Source organism: Lineus longissimus, chromosome 10 (assembly GCF_910592395.1).
Source record: "Lineus longissimus chromosome 10, tnLinLong1.2, whole genome shotgun sequence".
In the NCBI taxonomy this organism is placed as follows: Eukaryota; Metazoa; Nemertea; class Pilidiophora; order Heteronemertea; family Lineidae; genus Lineus; species Lineus longissimus.
The window spans coordinates 1,704,313-1,720,465 of record NC_088317.1 but is presented as its reverse complement, the minus strand read 5'-3'; the positions used below and the strand labels follow the sequence as shown (position 1 = coordinate 1,720,465).

The following is a 16,153-nucleotide window of genomic DNA, read 5'->3' as shown; positions in this document are numbered from 1 at the left end:
TCCTCTTGGGACTGATTGTTCCTTCCGAAGATGTTCCGATGATACAGGAGATGAATGGGAAGGTGATGCCGCCATGGAGTTTTGTGGGAGGGCTGTTTATTTGGTTCATTAGGGCACTGCCTGGTCCATCTTTTATAACAGGACAGGATCTGAGGTCTTTGACATAAAGAGACCGTGTTAGAGCCCTCTTTGACACAAACATGTCAGATGTCTAATGAAACTGCATGATTTCTTGGAAGTCCTTGCACCATCATGGGTTAAGCCATGCGTCATGGCAGTGTTGAGCATGCGTTCACATGTTCATTCTGAAGCAATTCCCTTCAGATGATTTGTGACGGCCCATGATTCCATCATGACATTTCATTTATCAGAAATAAAACTCCCATTGCTGAGTTGGACACTTCTATTCCCATTCCAGCCTTGTCCAATGCCCACCAAGCCACATTACTACACCGCTTCCAGCCGTGCGTTTACATGCACATTTCCCCTGACCATTGCCGGCCCCCCTAATGAGTTCTGATGTCCACTGATTTAGTTGCCACATTTCCTAATGACACATATCAATGGCACTGCACACATGTCCAGAATAATATCACAGAGCCAATGAACAACCTGGCAACAGCGCTGACCTTGTAATTGCTGTAGCCCAGGAACTCAGCAGAACTATCGAATAGCACCTTTGATAATACTCTCAGACAGGTTTTTATGTGTTTTGATCTGGCTGATAGAGCTACAGCAGTAATGACACTTTATGGTGGGAATAAATATGTTTTCATGACACTTATACCGAGATGAATATGTTATTATTGTAGAGTGCAGGCGTTTCATAACCTGTTTTGGTGGTATGAAATATATATCTATTAGGTTGTGAATTGTCAAACATAGCCTTGGTAATTCCATCAAACAGGTTTGTACTTTGTCTCGCTTATAACATTGGTGGTGCAAGTCTCTACTGGCTGAACGAAATGCTTTTTTTGTGGTTGATGTTTTGTATATGTCACACAGCCTCTTAAACCATGGCTTTGTGGACGTGCCAGAGTCTCTGTATACATACATGTATGGTGGGGCCGTCAGATATTATCTTCTCGGATTTGTTGGGAAAGTGCATGTTGGATGAACAAGCATGTTGTAACGAGGTGGATAGCTTGGGACTGATGTTGTTGGTTCATTTTGAGCAGAAAAAAACAAGTGAAAAAATATTTGGACTTAGAAATTGTAAATCCTCAAGGTATCGCCTTTCTTATAAGGGGATATCGTGACATGTACCTACATCCCCCCCAGTACCAAGTCAATACTCTTCTAGCATTGGATTTAGTCAAGCTCTAAGTTTTGACTTTTATAGCTACTTAGCTAGGACTTAGCTTCAAGTTCCTGGGAGATTGGAGAAACCAGGATTTGTCCTTAAAAGTCCATCCATCAATACCGCCGACACCGCTGACCGAGATGTAAACACTTTCAAGTGTTACACCACTGTACTTAGCAACCGCCAAGAAGCACGAGTGGCCGATTCTGCGCCGTAAATCCATTCAACGTATTTTCAAATCAACGGGCCACCTGTTGCCTACGCTAGCTACTCCCAAAGGAATGTGATAGCCATTAGTTCGCTGATTGCCAAACCATGTCAGCAAGAAAAGAAACACTCGCTGTCCACTGAGTAGCAATTGTGTCGGTGGAGGATTTTTCCGGGGAGGCGTAGTAACGTATTCACCGTTATTGGTCAATGAGACTAAGAAGCGTTTTTTCCTCGGGTCTTTTGTGCATTGTCGATTCCACAGGTGTGAAATCTGATTCTGTCGTCAACATCAGAAGATTTTTCACGACTGGGTCTGCCAGTAGTTGCCATCTTTTACGGTCAATGCAACTATAAAGCATTTTTCTTGGGTCTGGTTTGTTTTTGTTGTGCTGAAAATCACAGGTGGTGGAATTTGACTCCTACTTCAATACAAGACGTTTTTGGGCAAAGGTGAACAGTTACCACTGTTATTGGTGAGTGAGGCTCAGAAGTCTTCTTTCTTGTTCTGTGTCAATGTGAGTTGTGTCCCAATTTTTAGCCGCACTACAAGGGCTTGACTCTGCTGACTTTGTTGGACTTTTACGGGGATTTACTGCCCAGAATTCTCCATATCTTAGAAAGGTTGCCCACCACTTCTGAAAGTTTGAAGGTTTAGGAGCTCCTGAACTGTTTGAACAGTTTGAAAGTAGTGATACTTATTGATGTACTAGAAATATGATCTCTTATCATTTTCCTCAGTCTATTCTTCATAGGGACTACTAGGCTAAGTCTGCTATATGCCGAGGAACCACTTCCTGACACAAAGCATTTACTTTGCAAAAAAGAACCTGGAGACCTCACCGACTGGAAAAATTCACGTATTCAAAACAGATACTGAAGCCAAAACAAAAACCACTGACAATGCTGAGAAGTGTTTATTGTACGACACCCTATCTGTGAAGGGCTTTGTTGTTAATTCTCGCCAAGTGCTGAAGCAATTTGGCCAATGTTGCTCCCTGTGAAAGCATTGCTATTTCGTCTGTGTTGGAAATGCTACCTGTTAGCTTTTCCGTTGGGTTTCATCTTGAATTTGTCAGATTCTTTTGTAGATTCTGTATACACAGTATAGTACATTGATCAATTGAGGGTGACGTGGAGTTATTGGGCAAATCACCGACTGACATTTGGAAATTAAGATTTTAAGCCACGAAATATTCCATTTCGTCTGAAGGTGGTTGAAGCAATACCTTTGGCATACTTAACTATGCGAGTGGAAATTCTAGTTTTAAGAATAATCGATGTGAAAGTCGGCCCAAACGGTTGTTCAACGAGAGAATTTAAAAAAAACTTTGAGACTTCGTTTGCTCTTAGAGAGGGTATTGATTAGAATGGGTAGACTCCCTGGTGTTGTGGTCTTGGTGAAGGATCCAGAGGTAGAGTGCAATCTTATTTGAAAACCTGTTTGAAATAATGTATCACATGTTTTAGTTAATCAACAGAAATAAATAAAAACCACAAGGACACCCCCTGTTTCTCAAGAGCCCTTTCCTTCATCCCTGAATCAACCCATGCTGCCCTACCCTCAACTCTAAAGATAGTTCTGCCTTCAAATTGATCACAGAGCAAAAATAGCGTGTTGCTTAATCCTAACACACATGCTTTCTACCTGACCTTTATAAATTTCCTATATTCAAAGTTATCATAAGAACTCATACTGACAATGCGCTGTCAATATCCTGCCTTTGAAAGATGACTTCTTTCCCTTCATGTAGGAATGCTATTAAGATAACGAGCTCTGCATGAAATGCTTATTGATTGTTCTAGCCATGATACGGTACTTTACCATTTTGATGCGATTTTGACCTTTTTCGTATGACGTGGATGATCAGTGTAGCGTATAGCGATCGCTAACTGCATATCAAATGTCAACATAAAGATGTTATTTGACCCATGAAGAAAGTTGTTGCACAAGAGAACAAGTAGATGAAGTTCAAATTTTTTGCTACTCGTTACTCCTCCTCAAAGATCGTTTGTATCCCTGCTTACATTATCTGATTCATGTATGGTATTTGTCAATTTGAAACCAGCAAGAATTCAAGCCTTATTCATTGTACCCGCTCAAGGGACACCTCTCTCTTAGGGATGCCATTAGTCAAAGACTGGTCATTTCTATACACTTTGACCTATGTAATCTCACGGCCACCTCTCTATAAGGACAGTAATTGTTAGACACAGGAATGTCATCAAGAGTGGCCCTGCTCAACATTTAGAGCTAGATCTGAGGATGGATTTTATACTGATATCGTGATACCAGCACATTTTGCTAAATTTAGAGTACTTTTTAAAGCAGATTAATTTCAGTGTATTTAAAGACGAATAAAAAGCTCAGTGAAAAATGTTACAGTTCATGAATGGAAACATATCTTGTGGCAACATATCATCATCAACGTCATCCTGACATTGATTTACCGCCTGGGCAATCAGATATCTAAAACAACAACATAAAGAAACACTAAACCATACACCGATCAATATCCGATATTGATCATTCCGTTATTTGATAAACTAAACAGTGTCATTCTACCCTCAATGTATATGTGTGTTATTTTGACAGTACTTGATACTTTACATTGCATACGACAGACCGCCATATACTAAAAAGTCACAAATTTCCATTGATGATTAGATCTCATATCATGGCGCTTGATCTCTGCCAGGCTGTGTGATATTTCACCGCAAATTTCATTACTGCTGAGGACTATTTATGGTCCGTAGACCTATGCACCATAAAACATATATAAGGGTTTATGAAATTTGCGAAAGTTGGGTAGCAACAGTCCATTTTCATTAACATACTTTGATAGGTACATGAAGAATAGTCTTCTGCATTGCTTTAGATACAATAGCAGTTTTTACGTTGATATTTCTACATAAATCATCTTGTCTAAGATTTGACCATAGGGACCACCATTTTGGCTATAGAACTTGAAATCCTGAAGCGACTAGAACTCTTTCAGAATAAGGTAAATGCCAATTTCAAGGGTGGGAGTCAGTTCTCTAGAAAATGTGAAATGTAAATATAGAAAAAAAAGAAAAATGTATAATGTAAAATTAAAATGTAAAAAAAGAAAGTACCAGGGAAGTAAAAAAAATATATATTACAAAAAAAAGAAAAGAATTGACCCCCGCCCTTGAAATTGGTTTTCTAAATTGGTGTTTTGAAAGATTTCTAACTGCTTAACACTTTCAGCGCCCAGCCATATTTAGCGTACTTCCCCCAGGGGCCAAGGTTACGCCCCTTTTTACCCTTTTTCAAAATTATGAAAACAATAGAAGGAATAAAGATAATTACATGAAATTTTCTGTGTTGGTTCTTCTTTATTAGATCTCTTTACAATGCTAATTTGGAATTATAGTCAGCAAAGCACTTGATTTTGCACAATGGTACCCCACACATAGAACAGTAATATCTGGTGTCTTTCCGAATACCCGCTTTTTGGCATACTCTCGGCTACATCTGCCCCCGTCATCAATCTTCGACCCGCCATTGCGCCTATTCGAATGCAGACGATCTTGGCTATAAATAGCACATTGGCTGAACATCATACTATCACCTCAAGTGCTGTATAGTTAAATTGTTTTCCCCTATACTGCGCTGCTAGTCGCCTCGAAGACAAAGCGGGAAATTTAAAAACGCGACGTAATATTACGTCGGATGGCTCAACCGTGTGAAATTGCAAGACGTAAAATTACGTCGGATGGCGCTGAAAGTGTTAAGGACTTCAAGTTCGAGCCATAATGGAAGTGCCTATGGTAAACTCATAATGTTCACACTCCGTTTATAGGAGAAATCCCACGTTCATAATGTACACCCAAGATTTATCAGCTTGCGGTTGTATTCATATGCAATTAACATGTCACTTTGTGATCATTTGTAGCATAATACATACATTACTATCACATTATCTACTAATATATGTGGTCACTGTCACCGCAATTACCAGGAGAGAGTTGAGATATATATATATGCCCCATCGGCAGATCTTTGTTGTGCTATTCCATCCTTGTTGTCCTTTGATGCGATAGTGCATAGGGTAAGGTAGGCTGTACTGGGAACCACCCTGAAGCATCCAAGATGTGCAGTGCAGAAAAGACCAACAGCATCGAGAATTACACCACAGTACTAGTGCAAGTCCCTGAGGGACAACTTCTACGGACTTCTACGGACAACACAAGGCAACGTTGAGGCTCAGACAGTTAATATCTTTCAGTCTAAAACCAGCATGCTATTAGGAAGACATACAATGCATTGTTTCGTTGACCTTAAACAGATGTGACCCGCTCTACCAAAACTAGGCGCTTGTCGCATCTGAACTTGACAGGTTGATACGGACTTGTTGTTCATTTCCCTATTGTAGACCTTTTGTGAAATGTGACCAAATCAGTTTGTAATAGATTTCACAAAATGTCTACAATAGGGAAATGAACAACAAGTCCGTATCAACCTGTCGAGTTCAGATGCGACAAGCGCCTAGTTTTGGTAGAGCGAGTCACAGATAGTGTCCTCTCCGGAGGACTGACCAAGCCTGGATGGTCATTTATCAGGTGTCGCTATAATCAATAGAATCAGCGGAGAGGAGCAACTCACGGCTAGGAAAGGAGATCTCCACGATCCTCAGGTGATTGTGATGGACCTTAGCTGGTCATGTGGAAGAGTGGAGAACTGTGATTGTCTCATTTATTCATAGTATGTGATCTATCTGATGGCCAAGACACCTCATAACAAGCTTGGCTGATACATGACACTTGTAGCTACTGTACCTTCCTGATCTATCTGATGGCCAGGGCACCTCATAACAAGCTTGGCTGATACATGACACTTGTAGCTACTGTACCTTCCTGATCTATCTGATGGCCAGGGCACCTCATAACAAGCTTGGCTGATACATGAAACTTGTAGCTACTGTTCCTTCCTGATCTATCTGATGGCCAAGACACCTCATAACAAGCTTGGCTGATACATGACGCTTGTAGCTACTGTTCCTTCCTGATCTATCTGATGGCCAAGACACCTCATAACAAGCTTGGCTGATACATGACACTTGTAGCTACTGTTCCTTCCTGATCTATCTGATGGCCAAGACACCTCATAACAAGCTTGGCTGATACATGACACTTGTAGCTACTCTACCTTCCTGATCTATCTGATGGCCAGGGCACCTCATAACAAGCTTGGCTGATATATGGCACTTGTAGCTACTGTACCTTCCTGTTCTATCTGATGTCCAGGGCACCTCATAACAAGCTTGGCTGATACATGACACTTGTAGCTACTGTTCCTTCCTGATCTATTTGATGGCCAGGGCACCTCATAACAAGCTTGGCTGATACATGGCACTTGTAGCTACTGTACCTTCCTGTTCTATCTGATGGCCAAGACACCTCATAACAAGCTTGGCTGATACATGACACTTGTAGCTACTGTTCCTTCCTGATCTATCTTATGTCCAGGGCACCTCATAACAAGCTTGGCTGATATATGGCACTTGTAGCTACTGTACCTTCCTGTTCTATCTGATGTCCAGGGCACCTCATAACAAATATATGCTCATGCTGCAATGAGTCCAGGATGGCATACTACCCTGTCAAGGGGGTTGATCAAACCACACCCACTTCCTGCGTTCTACCGTTAAGGCTGCCTTATTGAGTAAGACCCATCAGAAATCCATCTATACTATTCCCGCACCCCCAATCAGCTCCCCTCCATGCTAATGAGAAATTAGCACGGCTAAATATTTACTTTGCCACGCATAATAGAAATGTTGTTATGTTAACGCTAAGTGTGCATTAGGCGTCTTCCGTGAGCCTGGCCCCCATAGCATGGCTGCGATGACTATGTAGCACGGTCCAAATGTCGTCAATACAAAATCGAACACGGTCCTCTCAGCTTTGCATTGATTAGACTTATCAAAACAACACTTGTGATTGACAAATTGGTTTTTATGATGGTTTTGAATTCTTGATTCAGTTCCATTTTCAATGATAATGTACTCTAAGGGTTGATAGCACGAAAATGGTTATGGCAAACCAGGCTCCAACTAGGGAAAGAAGTAAAAGTTGGAGGTTCACAATCCAATACCAGCTACGGTATATGTGATCTTCCAACTTTGTACATTAGCTCTGGTCTCTTGAAACTTTTCAATAGACTACTTAGATGAGCTGCTTCAATGGCACTGATACCTGAGCAGACACGAATGGTACTAGTCACTTTTACACCTTGATATAGTGAGGCAAGTCAGACACTGAGGCCTGTATGGCCTGAGCATCGGTTGGGTTTGGACCAGGGACCCTTGACCACTGTAGCCTGTCTTCCTCAAGCCAGTTACTTCCATTTTCTCCGTAGGACCTGCAGTGGCATCTGCTCTTGATTTCCTCTCTCCAACAGATCTCTGCCATTCTGTCATCCCATCTGCTTTAGCTGACGTCAGTGCAAAACAGAGATATATGCCAGAGCAATTACACCGAACATCACAAAAACTCTGCATTATTATGATAAACGGAATTGCAGTCAGCAAGAGCCCCTCGTACTTAACTGCCTCTTCCGAGATCCATACAAGTATAAATTACTCCCAGCTACCCAAGATGAGCTATTTTTGGGAACAAACGCTACGCTGTCGACCTCTGACACGACTGTGATCAATCAACTAGCAATTTAGCTTCAAAGACGCTCGAGTCTTTCCAGTCCCGGAGAAAAATCAGATGGGGGTTTGATCAGTTGTTGATCGAGTTTGGGGAAAAGATGCATAGCAGGAGAGACTGGTGGCTTCTTCAGAGTCAATAGTTGCACATTGAAGTAGGAATTTGGCTTACTCACCGTTTGAGTCTCACAGGTTTTACCAAGGAGCATAACTGCACAAAATCTTAAGGGCAGGAGCCTTATGCACCCAGTGATGGACATCTGGCCCCTTTTGCCCTTGAACGCCAAAATTACACTACAGAATGGTGTCTGGTGCATCCGAAACTCTATTTGACATGCAGGTATATTAAGGCTCACAGATGAAGTGTAAAAACTTCATGGATAGAAGTCTTTTTGCGCCCAATGATGTACGGTTCACCTCATTTGCCCTGGAACACCCCGATGGGAGAATTATGCCACAAAGTAGCGTCGGTGATAGATCCACCTGAATCGGAGCTTTGATGATGCCTATTAACACGGATACCGCCATATTACCGTTTGTTACAGGTTGTGGTTTTTCTATGCGCTTAATTAGACTTGTTGCGGAGATGATTTGAGTGGTTGTTTCATGTATGGAGGCAAGCTAAGGTTGGTTGCACATTCGATGAAACGGATCGTGAGGTCGATGGGAGTGGAGTGGATGCTTCTCTGAGTGTGTTTCGTACCTTTAGCTACTTCCTCTTCTTGTCTGCAGCTCGGTACTGATCTCTAATTATGTTTATAACTTTATGTATATGATTACGAATCAGAAAAAATAGACGTCTTTAAATACATGTCTCGTGATGATTTGTGAAACCATATCTTGATTATGACGATTCAAAAAACCTTATAATTATCACAATCGCATCGCCTTTAATTAGTCCTCCTTTCACGTGATGATTATTTTGAGATTTAAACAAAAGAGATAAGAATTTCAAAAGGGTGTGGTGTTGAAAATTAATATCTTTAGTTACGTGGAGCTTTGACTAACTCATGTTGGTAGACCACCCATTTCTGAAAGTCTCATAGTCATACTGGCGGCTGGATAAGAGTATCAGCATTTCAAAAAGATCTGTATTTTAATTTGATTGATGTTCAGCGAATCTATTGTTTTCCATACCACCCACTTCTGTAAAATCTTTACTTTTGGTTTCAATGTAACTTTTCTGTAACAGTTGTTGAAGATTGTACAAGGCTATTCATCGATATTGTATATTCTCTTGGTTTCGAGTTAAATTGACTCGAAGGTTGTGTGTAATTTCAATAAGAAACTGTACAGGAATGCACAGGGTTGACCAACAATACAGACTGGGATGCACCTTCTTTTGGTTTCAGTATAACTAGATATGTCCTGGCTAGAATTGTATATGAATCTCTACACAAATGCGCATAGATATCCACAAACTTGGCATGAGATGGACCTCCTTGAAAGCAGTGATTAACCCTATAATTAGCTAACGAGTCTAATCCACTTTATATCCATCACCTATTATTGAATAAAATAATAATTCAAAACTCCTCGAGGCTGTCATGTTTTAGAAAAATACTTCGGGGACAACATTCTCAAAGCACGCCCCAACATTAGAAAGTTCATAAGCTCTGATCAATGATACATATTCCTACAATATGGAATCCAACCCAATTAATGAACACAAACAGTTGCGATATTTTGATAAAAACATATTGTAAAATTGATTTCTATGGATAGGTTTTTTCCTTAAACTCTTGAATGTTGATATTGCTTGAACAAAGAGTTGTAAGTGTTCAAGAAAATGATCGATATTTATTCAAAATTGTGTGATTACGCCAAAGTCGCTGTTTCTCATCAACACTGGGAAAATAACATTATCGACTCTTTGTCCTTGACCTAGAGAAGACCACGCCAAGTCTCCTAAAGATAGACCAAACACACTCAGACTGGTTACACACATAACTAGCCTAGCCTAATTAGCCAAGGATACAACCCCTGATGGCTAACATTGCTAATGAACTGAGCACACCTTGCCATTGGCTCTCTATCCAGCACCACAACGAACACACTGGACGATATCAACAACACTACAGCCAATTCCACGCCCGATTACTCCCGAATACACCAAGCCAACTAGCATCTGAAGAAGAGGCTAACAAAGTTAGTGACGCTAATTGTTCGTACAAGATGCTATGGAGCCAACAAGTTTCCGCTAAGTTGCCCAGAAGGACAGATCGTTAGGAAATGTAGCGTGAATTATCAATAAAGTGTATGATTTTTATAATGGAATCATTGGCCACTTGGAAGCAGTAGGTAGAACAGTGGAACTCCGGTGACACGACCACTCATGGGACCGAGGTTGAATGGTCGCTTGTTTCCGGAGTGGTCGTGTTAGTGAAGTTGAAAATCCGGGGACAAAATGCATGATTAGGTCTTTACCGCCAAAATTGTTAAACTTAAATTTTTTTGGGACTGATGATGTTTCTTCATTTTGAGCACCTCCAAGAGTATGGCGGGGACACAAAGAGGCCACATGGCTTGGGACCTGTGTCCTCATCTCAACCAACTGACCACCGCATCTCGATCAAAGGGTTGCCTGACTTTGTCAACGGGCCGACTTTGTTGAAGAAATGACCAAATCCCTCCACACACAACCACCCTTTCTCGTATGGTGGATGGAGACACAACATGCCACCATGGCCTGACACCTCTGTCCTCATCTTAACCAACTGACCACCGCATCTTGATCAAAGTACAGCCCAGCTTTGTCGGCCACCGCCAAGCAACCTTTCTCCTCCGAGGGGTAGGAAGATTAATGGATTAATCAGTGCTCTGTTTGATCTCGCATTAAGCTGGAAAGCCAAGGCACAGTTTTATTCCAGGGAAAGTCTGGGCACACATTGTAGAGATCCAATTGGTTGCAGTATATGAGGGGATGCTGGTTAAGACCTTTGTAAGCATCAGAGGTGACAAGCCAGGATTGTCTGTGAAGAAGACACTCATTGATTAAATATCACCTTAACAAAGCCACAAATACCTTGATCATGATACTGGCAAACTTTAGTGTTTGTTTAGTTGACCATCATGTCCATTTATTCTTCCTCTTCAGGAGACACTTTGGTTTCCTGATCGGGTTTCTACGTATGTGGGCTGTGGAGAGATCCTTGGTTCAAACACCACCCCCAGTTAGCATGACTCCTTGGGTAGACCAGGGTACAACGGCAACTCAGATAATACCTCTACCCTTGTAGATATCAGACTCATATCCCATCTTAAAAAATCATCTTCTGAGCAAAAATACTGATCAATAGCATTAGGTTCAGCATCAAGTGTGATAGTAAGCATACTAGCTGTAATCTTTTCAATAAAAACGTTCTCCTCGATACCAACACTACTTTACGAGCCATCTACATTACACAGTGTCGGTCCAGATGGCCAAGGGTCATGATATTGGCTGTCCGTTCCCGATTCCTGGCCACCTGAGTACGCCAATGTCGGCCAAAATGGCCAAGGATCACGATATTGGCTCTCCATTCCCAAACCAGGGCAGATTTTGCTGATAAAGTCATGTACTAGTGTTTTCCTATGATGTTTATATGGTCTAATCATTCGCGGTCATTCGCCTCAGTCAACATTCGTTTCCCCCGCTGCGATAGTGATGGAACTTATTGGACGGCTATATTCATATTCTAGCTATGGAAATCTTGATTTTGCCTTCTGGGCTGTTTTAAGGCAGACCTAACAGACCTATGGCAGACGAGACCTAAACTAAGAATGGCAGTGGGAGAGGGGACGTCGAAAAGCCAGTTATGCTCAAACTACAAGTATTGACTTAAAATGATGTGATTTTACTTTCAATATAACCTTAGCTGTTTTCTACACGATGATGTACCTTGGTATTATTGTACACTTTACCTTACATGTATTGTGCATGCATTGTCTCAAAGCTTTGTACAGAAAGATGCGACTTACTTAATTAGCTAAGTTTCTGCGCTAATTAGTACATAGATAATCCTTCATCATAAGACCTTGATGTTTTTCGCTCTGATGTTATAGTGACATACGCTCTCCTTGAAGTCAGATGATATTACAATATCCTTTGTCTATTATTGTCATCCAAGATGTGACATCGTGCCTATTTCCTTATGGATGGTGTCAGAATCAATACGGATAATGAAATCACTGAAAACGTATATCAAGAAGTCGATATCAACCCAAATAAAGGTACCATGCTGTCTTTCCTGTTGTTGGTTCCTCGTTGGTCCTGCGTAAAATTGACCGTTTCCATTTCAGGCCATTGGAAGTTTGTGCTTTCACCGTTTAAGAAGTACGTCTGGTCCCAGCAGGTTTCTGGTAATTGAAAATATCCAAGGAATTGGGGAGGGGGGTCATTTCAGGTGCCTGTAACAAGAAGATATGTAAGAGAAACCAACCAGCCATTTAGAGGTTTTACTCACAGACAAGCAATTCTTCCAGGCAATTGAAGACTTTTCAGCATTGAAACAATCTTGTAACGTTTTAATTGCTTGAAATCGTTTAAAATTTCTCATGGCATCTTTTCATCTCTGTTTTCAGAAGCAAGCAACTGGTAAAACAAACAACAGAATAACAGTAGAAAAATGTTTAAAGAATAATAGATGTCAAGCGGTAAGTCCTTCCAACTTTTCATCTGCCTGTTCCAAGGTATCTCTCTCTCTCTTCTTGTCTATATATCCCTCCAGTTACTGGAGCACCTCGCACTATGTCAAGTTAACAGTACTATTTAAGACAGTGTCTCTGAATGTCTTACGCCAGCAGCAGAACAGACTGCATAGCTGATTTGCACTTTCTATATACCTTGTTTTGGTGAAGTATAAAGTCAAATGTTAGGTTACAGCTGGAACGACTTCTTCGGGGCTTTTCAATTACTATACGACATGATGTGTTACCAGCTTGCTGGGCCTCCAACCTGATCCAGGTGGCACCAGGTTCCTACACCAGTACAGTGACGCTTGGACCTGACAGGGTTAAAACCACTGTAAAGGAATAAGCTGACATGGAGCTGAAATAAAAGTCATGACTTATCGTTTATTAGTCACTCCCAAAACAATAGAAAGCATAATTTTTTGGTTAAAATCAATGACTAAACTGGCAGAAATCTTGAGTGTTGAATTTCAAATCTTAGTTAAAATTTGTAATATTTTATGCATACTCAAATATCGTTGTTGGTGAGTGTATCTTTCAATGATGACTAAAGTCTTTTACGTTCTGTTATTTTTTCCCCCCGCAAGTTTCACTTGCCTCTGTGTTGTAGTCCTTGAGATATCAGATTTGACTCTCAACTCATTCGAGGGTAGGGAAATGTAACACATCTGCCTCCAGGGAAATACAGAAGATATTTTGCCCGTTCCTTTCCACTGGAACAATGCCGCAGATACCAGCGCAGTCCCTGGTCATTCTCCTGGCCACAACCACATCATAGCGTAGATAAAGATTATAGGGAAAGTGTCAGTTTGATCCTGATTTAGTTAATGGCCAAGTCATAAATAACGACTCCTGCCAGTTCCAGGAATGCGGCCGAGGGTTTCTTACTCATGTGTTGCTGGGATGCAACAATTTGAGATGGCCATGGCGACCTCTCATGTAAGAAACCTGTACTCAACATTTATGGATTGGCTTCCAGATTAGTGGTTCTTACTGCACTAGAACCTGCCGAAGCTATGTTTTGGGGAGAAACGTCCCATTTAGAGTTGTCCATTTGTAATAATTTTTCGGCCATTTTGTCAGCTCCAACGATTCTTGCCAAACAAGACAAGTGCCATGTTGTATTATAATCATTTTTCCATCAAATTTGACCAAAAAAAAAAAAAAAAAAAAAAAAAAAAAAAAAAAAAAAAAAAAGCATTTTTCCTCGGTCTGAGTATCCATCTTCTCAAATACACTGTCATCTGTTTCAGTTCACAAACAAAAACATCTTGACTGTTGACTGTTTTGTCTTGTCTGTTGCAAGAACTGCTGTGGCTATCCATAATGTAACATCTCTGGCCATGTCCTGTCTCACGCAGACAGCATTTGCAAGTGTCAGATAGCATGATGAAACATCTTTAGCTAATCTTGTGTGTTTTTTACGTGGCCACTTCGCTGGAGTGGCGGTCATATTCGAGATGCACTAGAACCAGTCGTTACTGGTTCTTTTTATGATCGTATGCTTTGTGTGATAAATCCCTGGCCATCTATTCTTTGGTCAGAACCTGGATAAACGACCACCGCAGATGATGTTTGGCAATAACAGCATTCCATGTTGTAAATGAACACACAATTCATTTTGAAGGGAGTTCAAATTGATTTAGGATTTCGCCAAAATGGCAGTGCCCCCTTACGAATTGCGGATTGATGTCTAATTTTGATGGTAGTTGTTGCTATTCCTGCCTCTGTGGTCAGTTATAGCAAGACGTAATTCTAGACGGTATGAATAATGGATGCATATGTAAAAGATGACACCCTAAAGATCTGATCAGTGACACTTGGTGAGGGCAGCTCATGTTTATTTGATGAGGGTGTTGTTGGGTGACAGCACTGGCCGTACTAATCTGCATGGCGGACAGTTGTGGTCGTAAGTAATATGTCACAGTGCTGGGTAGGCCAAGTCAGCAGGATTAAGCGCAGATTGATGTCAAAATGGATGCCGACATCACTGCAAAGCCTGTAGTCTCCAGTGAGGTCTTGAATGCAGTTTGTGTGAAGTGTGCTGCAACTGAATTCCTGGGACATCTTGTTTTACACGGGCATGATACCGCAAATTGAACCTCCATCCCAGAAAGTCACTCTCGTATGCCAGTGTCAGTTAACAGCCTTGGGCATCCCTTGAATGAGACATACGTTTTTCATCTAATCTTGTTCACATCAAATTCGAGAGCTACTTACTACAAATATGTGTACTATAACTTCTCCTGTTTCAAGGTTGACTTGACAGTGTCTAGTTCATGCCACATTTGCCAAAATCATGACTGCTAGCACCAAAGTATTGTACATGAAATTCCAGTTTTTCGTTAATTTCGTGACATCTCTGATGTGTCATAGAAGCTCACGTAACTGATATTGCGATACTTTTAAACTTTTGCACCGACCTCAGGGTTAGTATTGTCTATTAAGGCATTGTTGTCAGAGCTCAAAGTCACTTCTGAATCGAGTAGATTTCTTAGAAATCTGATCAGTTTTTGACTAATTTGTAATGTTTACTAATTCGAGCTCTCATTTAGTTGTTATTTTACAAACATTGATCTACCCCTAGTGACAAACAATGTCCCGTGTGTAAAACCTGAAACAGTATGATGAGAAAGGCTGGATGGTGTGTGGCAAGCATCAGGTTGAAAACATTAAGGGCCAAATTCATAGAGGGCGTTTAGCTCAAAACAGCGTTTAACTACTGAATAGACAGGTTCAGGTCCGTCATGTAAATCTTCACAGAATATCAATAGGCCCTGAAACTGATTAGAGAGAAGTTACCCACGTCTAACCCTTAAACGCCCTTTATGAATTCGGCCCTAAATCTTCATAAAAAGGGGACACTACAGCCTTCTATGAAACAGACAATCAGTAAATCAGCTTGTTAGAAAAAGTTAATCGATATTGTTCTGGAAGCGTTTTCCGTGGAAATGCAGCAATAATAAATCAACCACCAATCCAGTTGTCAAGAGTTGGATAATAAAACAAAATAACCTAACTTTTGATGAAGGACTTTATGATATCGCAGCACACAATCTCTACTCGCAGATTCTCTGGCTTACGCAAGTGATGAGCTAAGCTTTTACCTCCGACAACAAAATCTCTACGGAGCTGAGCGGCGATCTCCGCACAAGATCGGAACAATTCGATAACGTCGTTGTGTCGTTATCATAGATAACTCATAGATAACATAATAGGATATGTAACTGATCATGATATACTAGTATATGAATATGATAGAGGTTATTTCATAATCCCGGGTACTTTGTGA

The 16,153-nt window shown here is 40.9% G+C and overlaps 1 protein-coding gene across 3 annotated transcripts in view; it reads left to right on the top strand.

The window, feature by feature from the left end:
• The window catches only part of LOC135494512 (anosmin-1-like), a 184,297-nt gene that overhangs the window by 112,080 nt on the left and 56,064 nt on the right, over window positions 1-16,153 (top strand). For all 3 annotated transcript variants that reach the window (XM_064782557.1, XM_064782559.1, XM_064782556.1), the window contains exon 2: window positions 12,754-12,825. In XM_064782557.1, coding sequence (XP_064638627.1) covers window positions 12,754-12,825 — 72 coding nt within the window. The remainder of the gene's footprint in view (window positions 1-12,753; window positions 12,826-16,153) is intronic.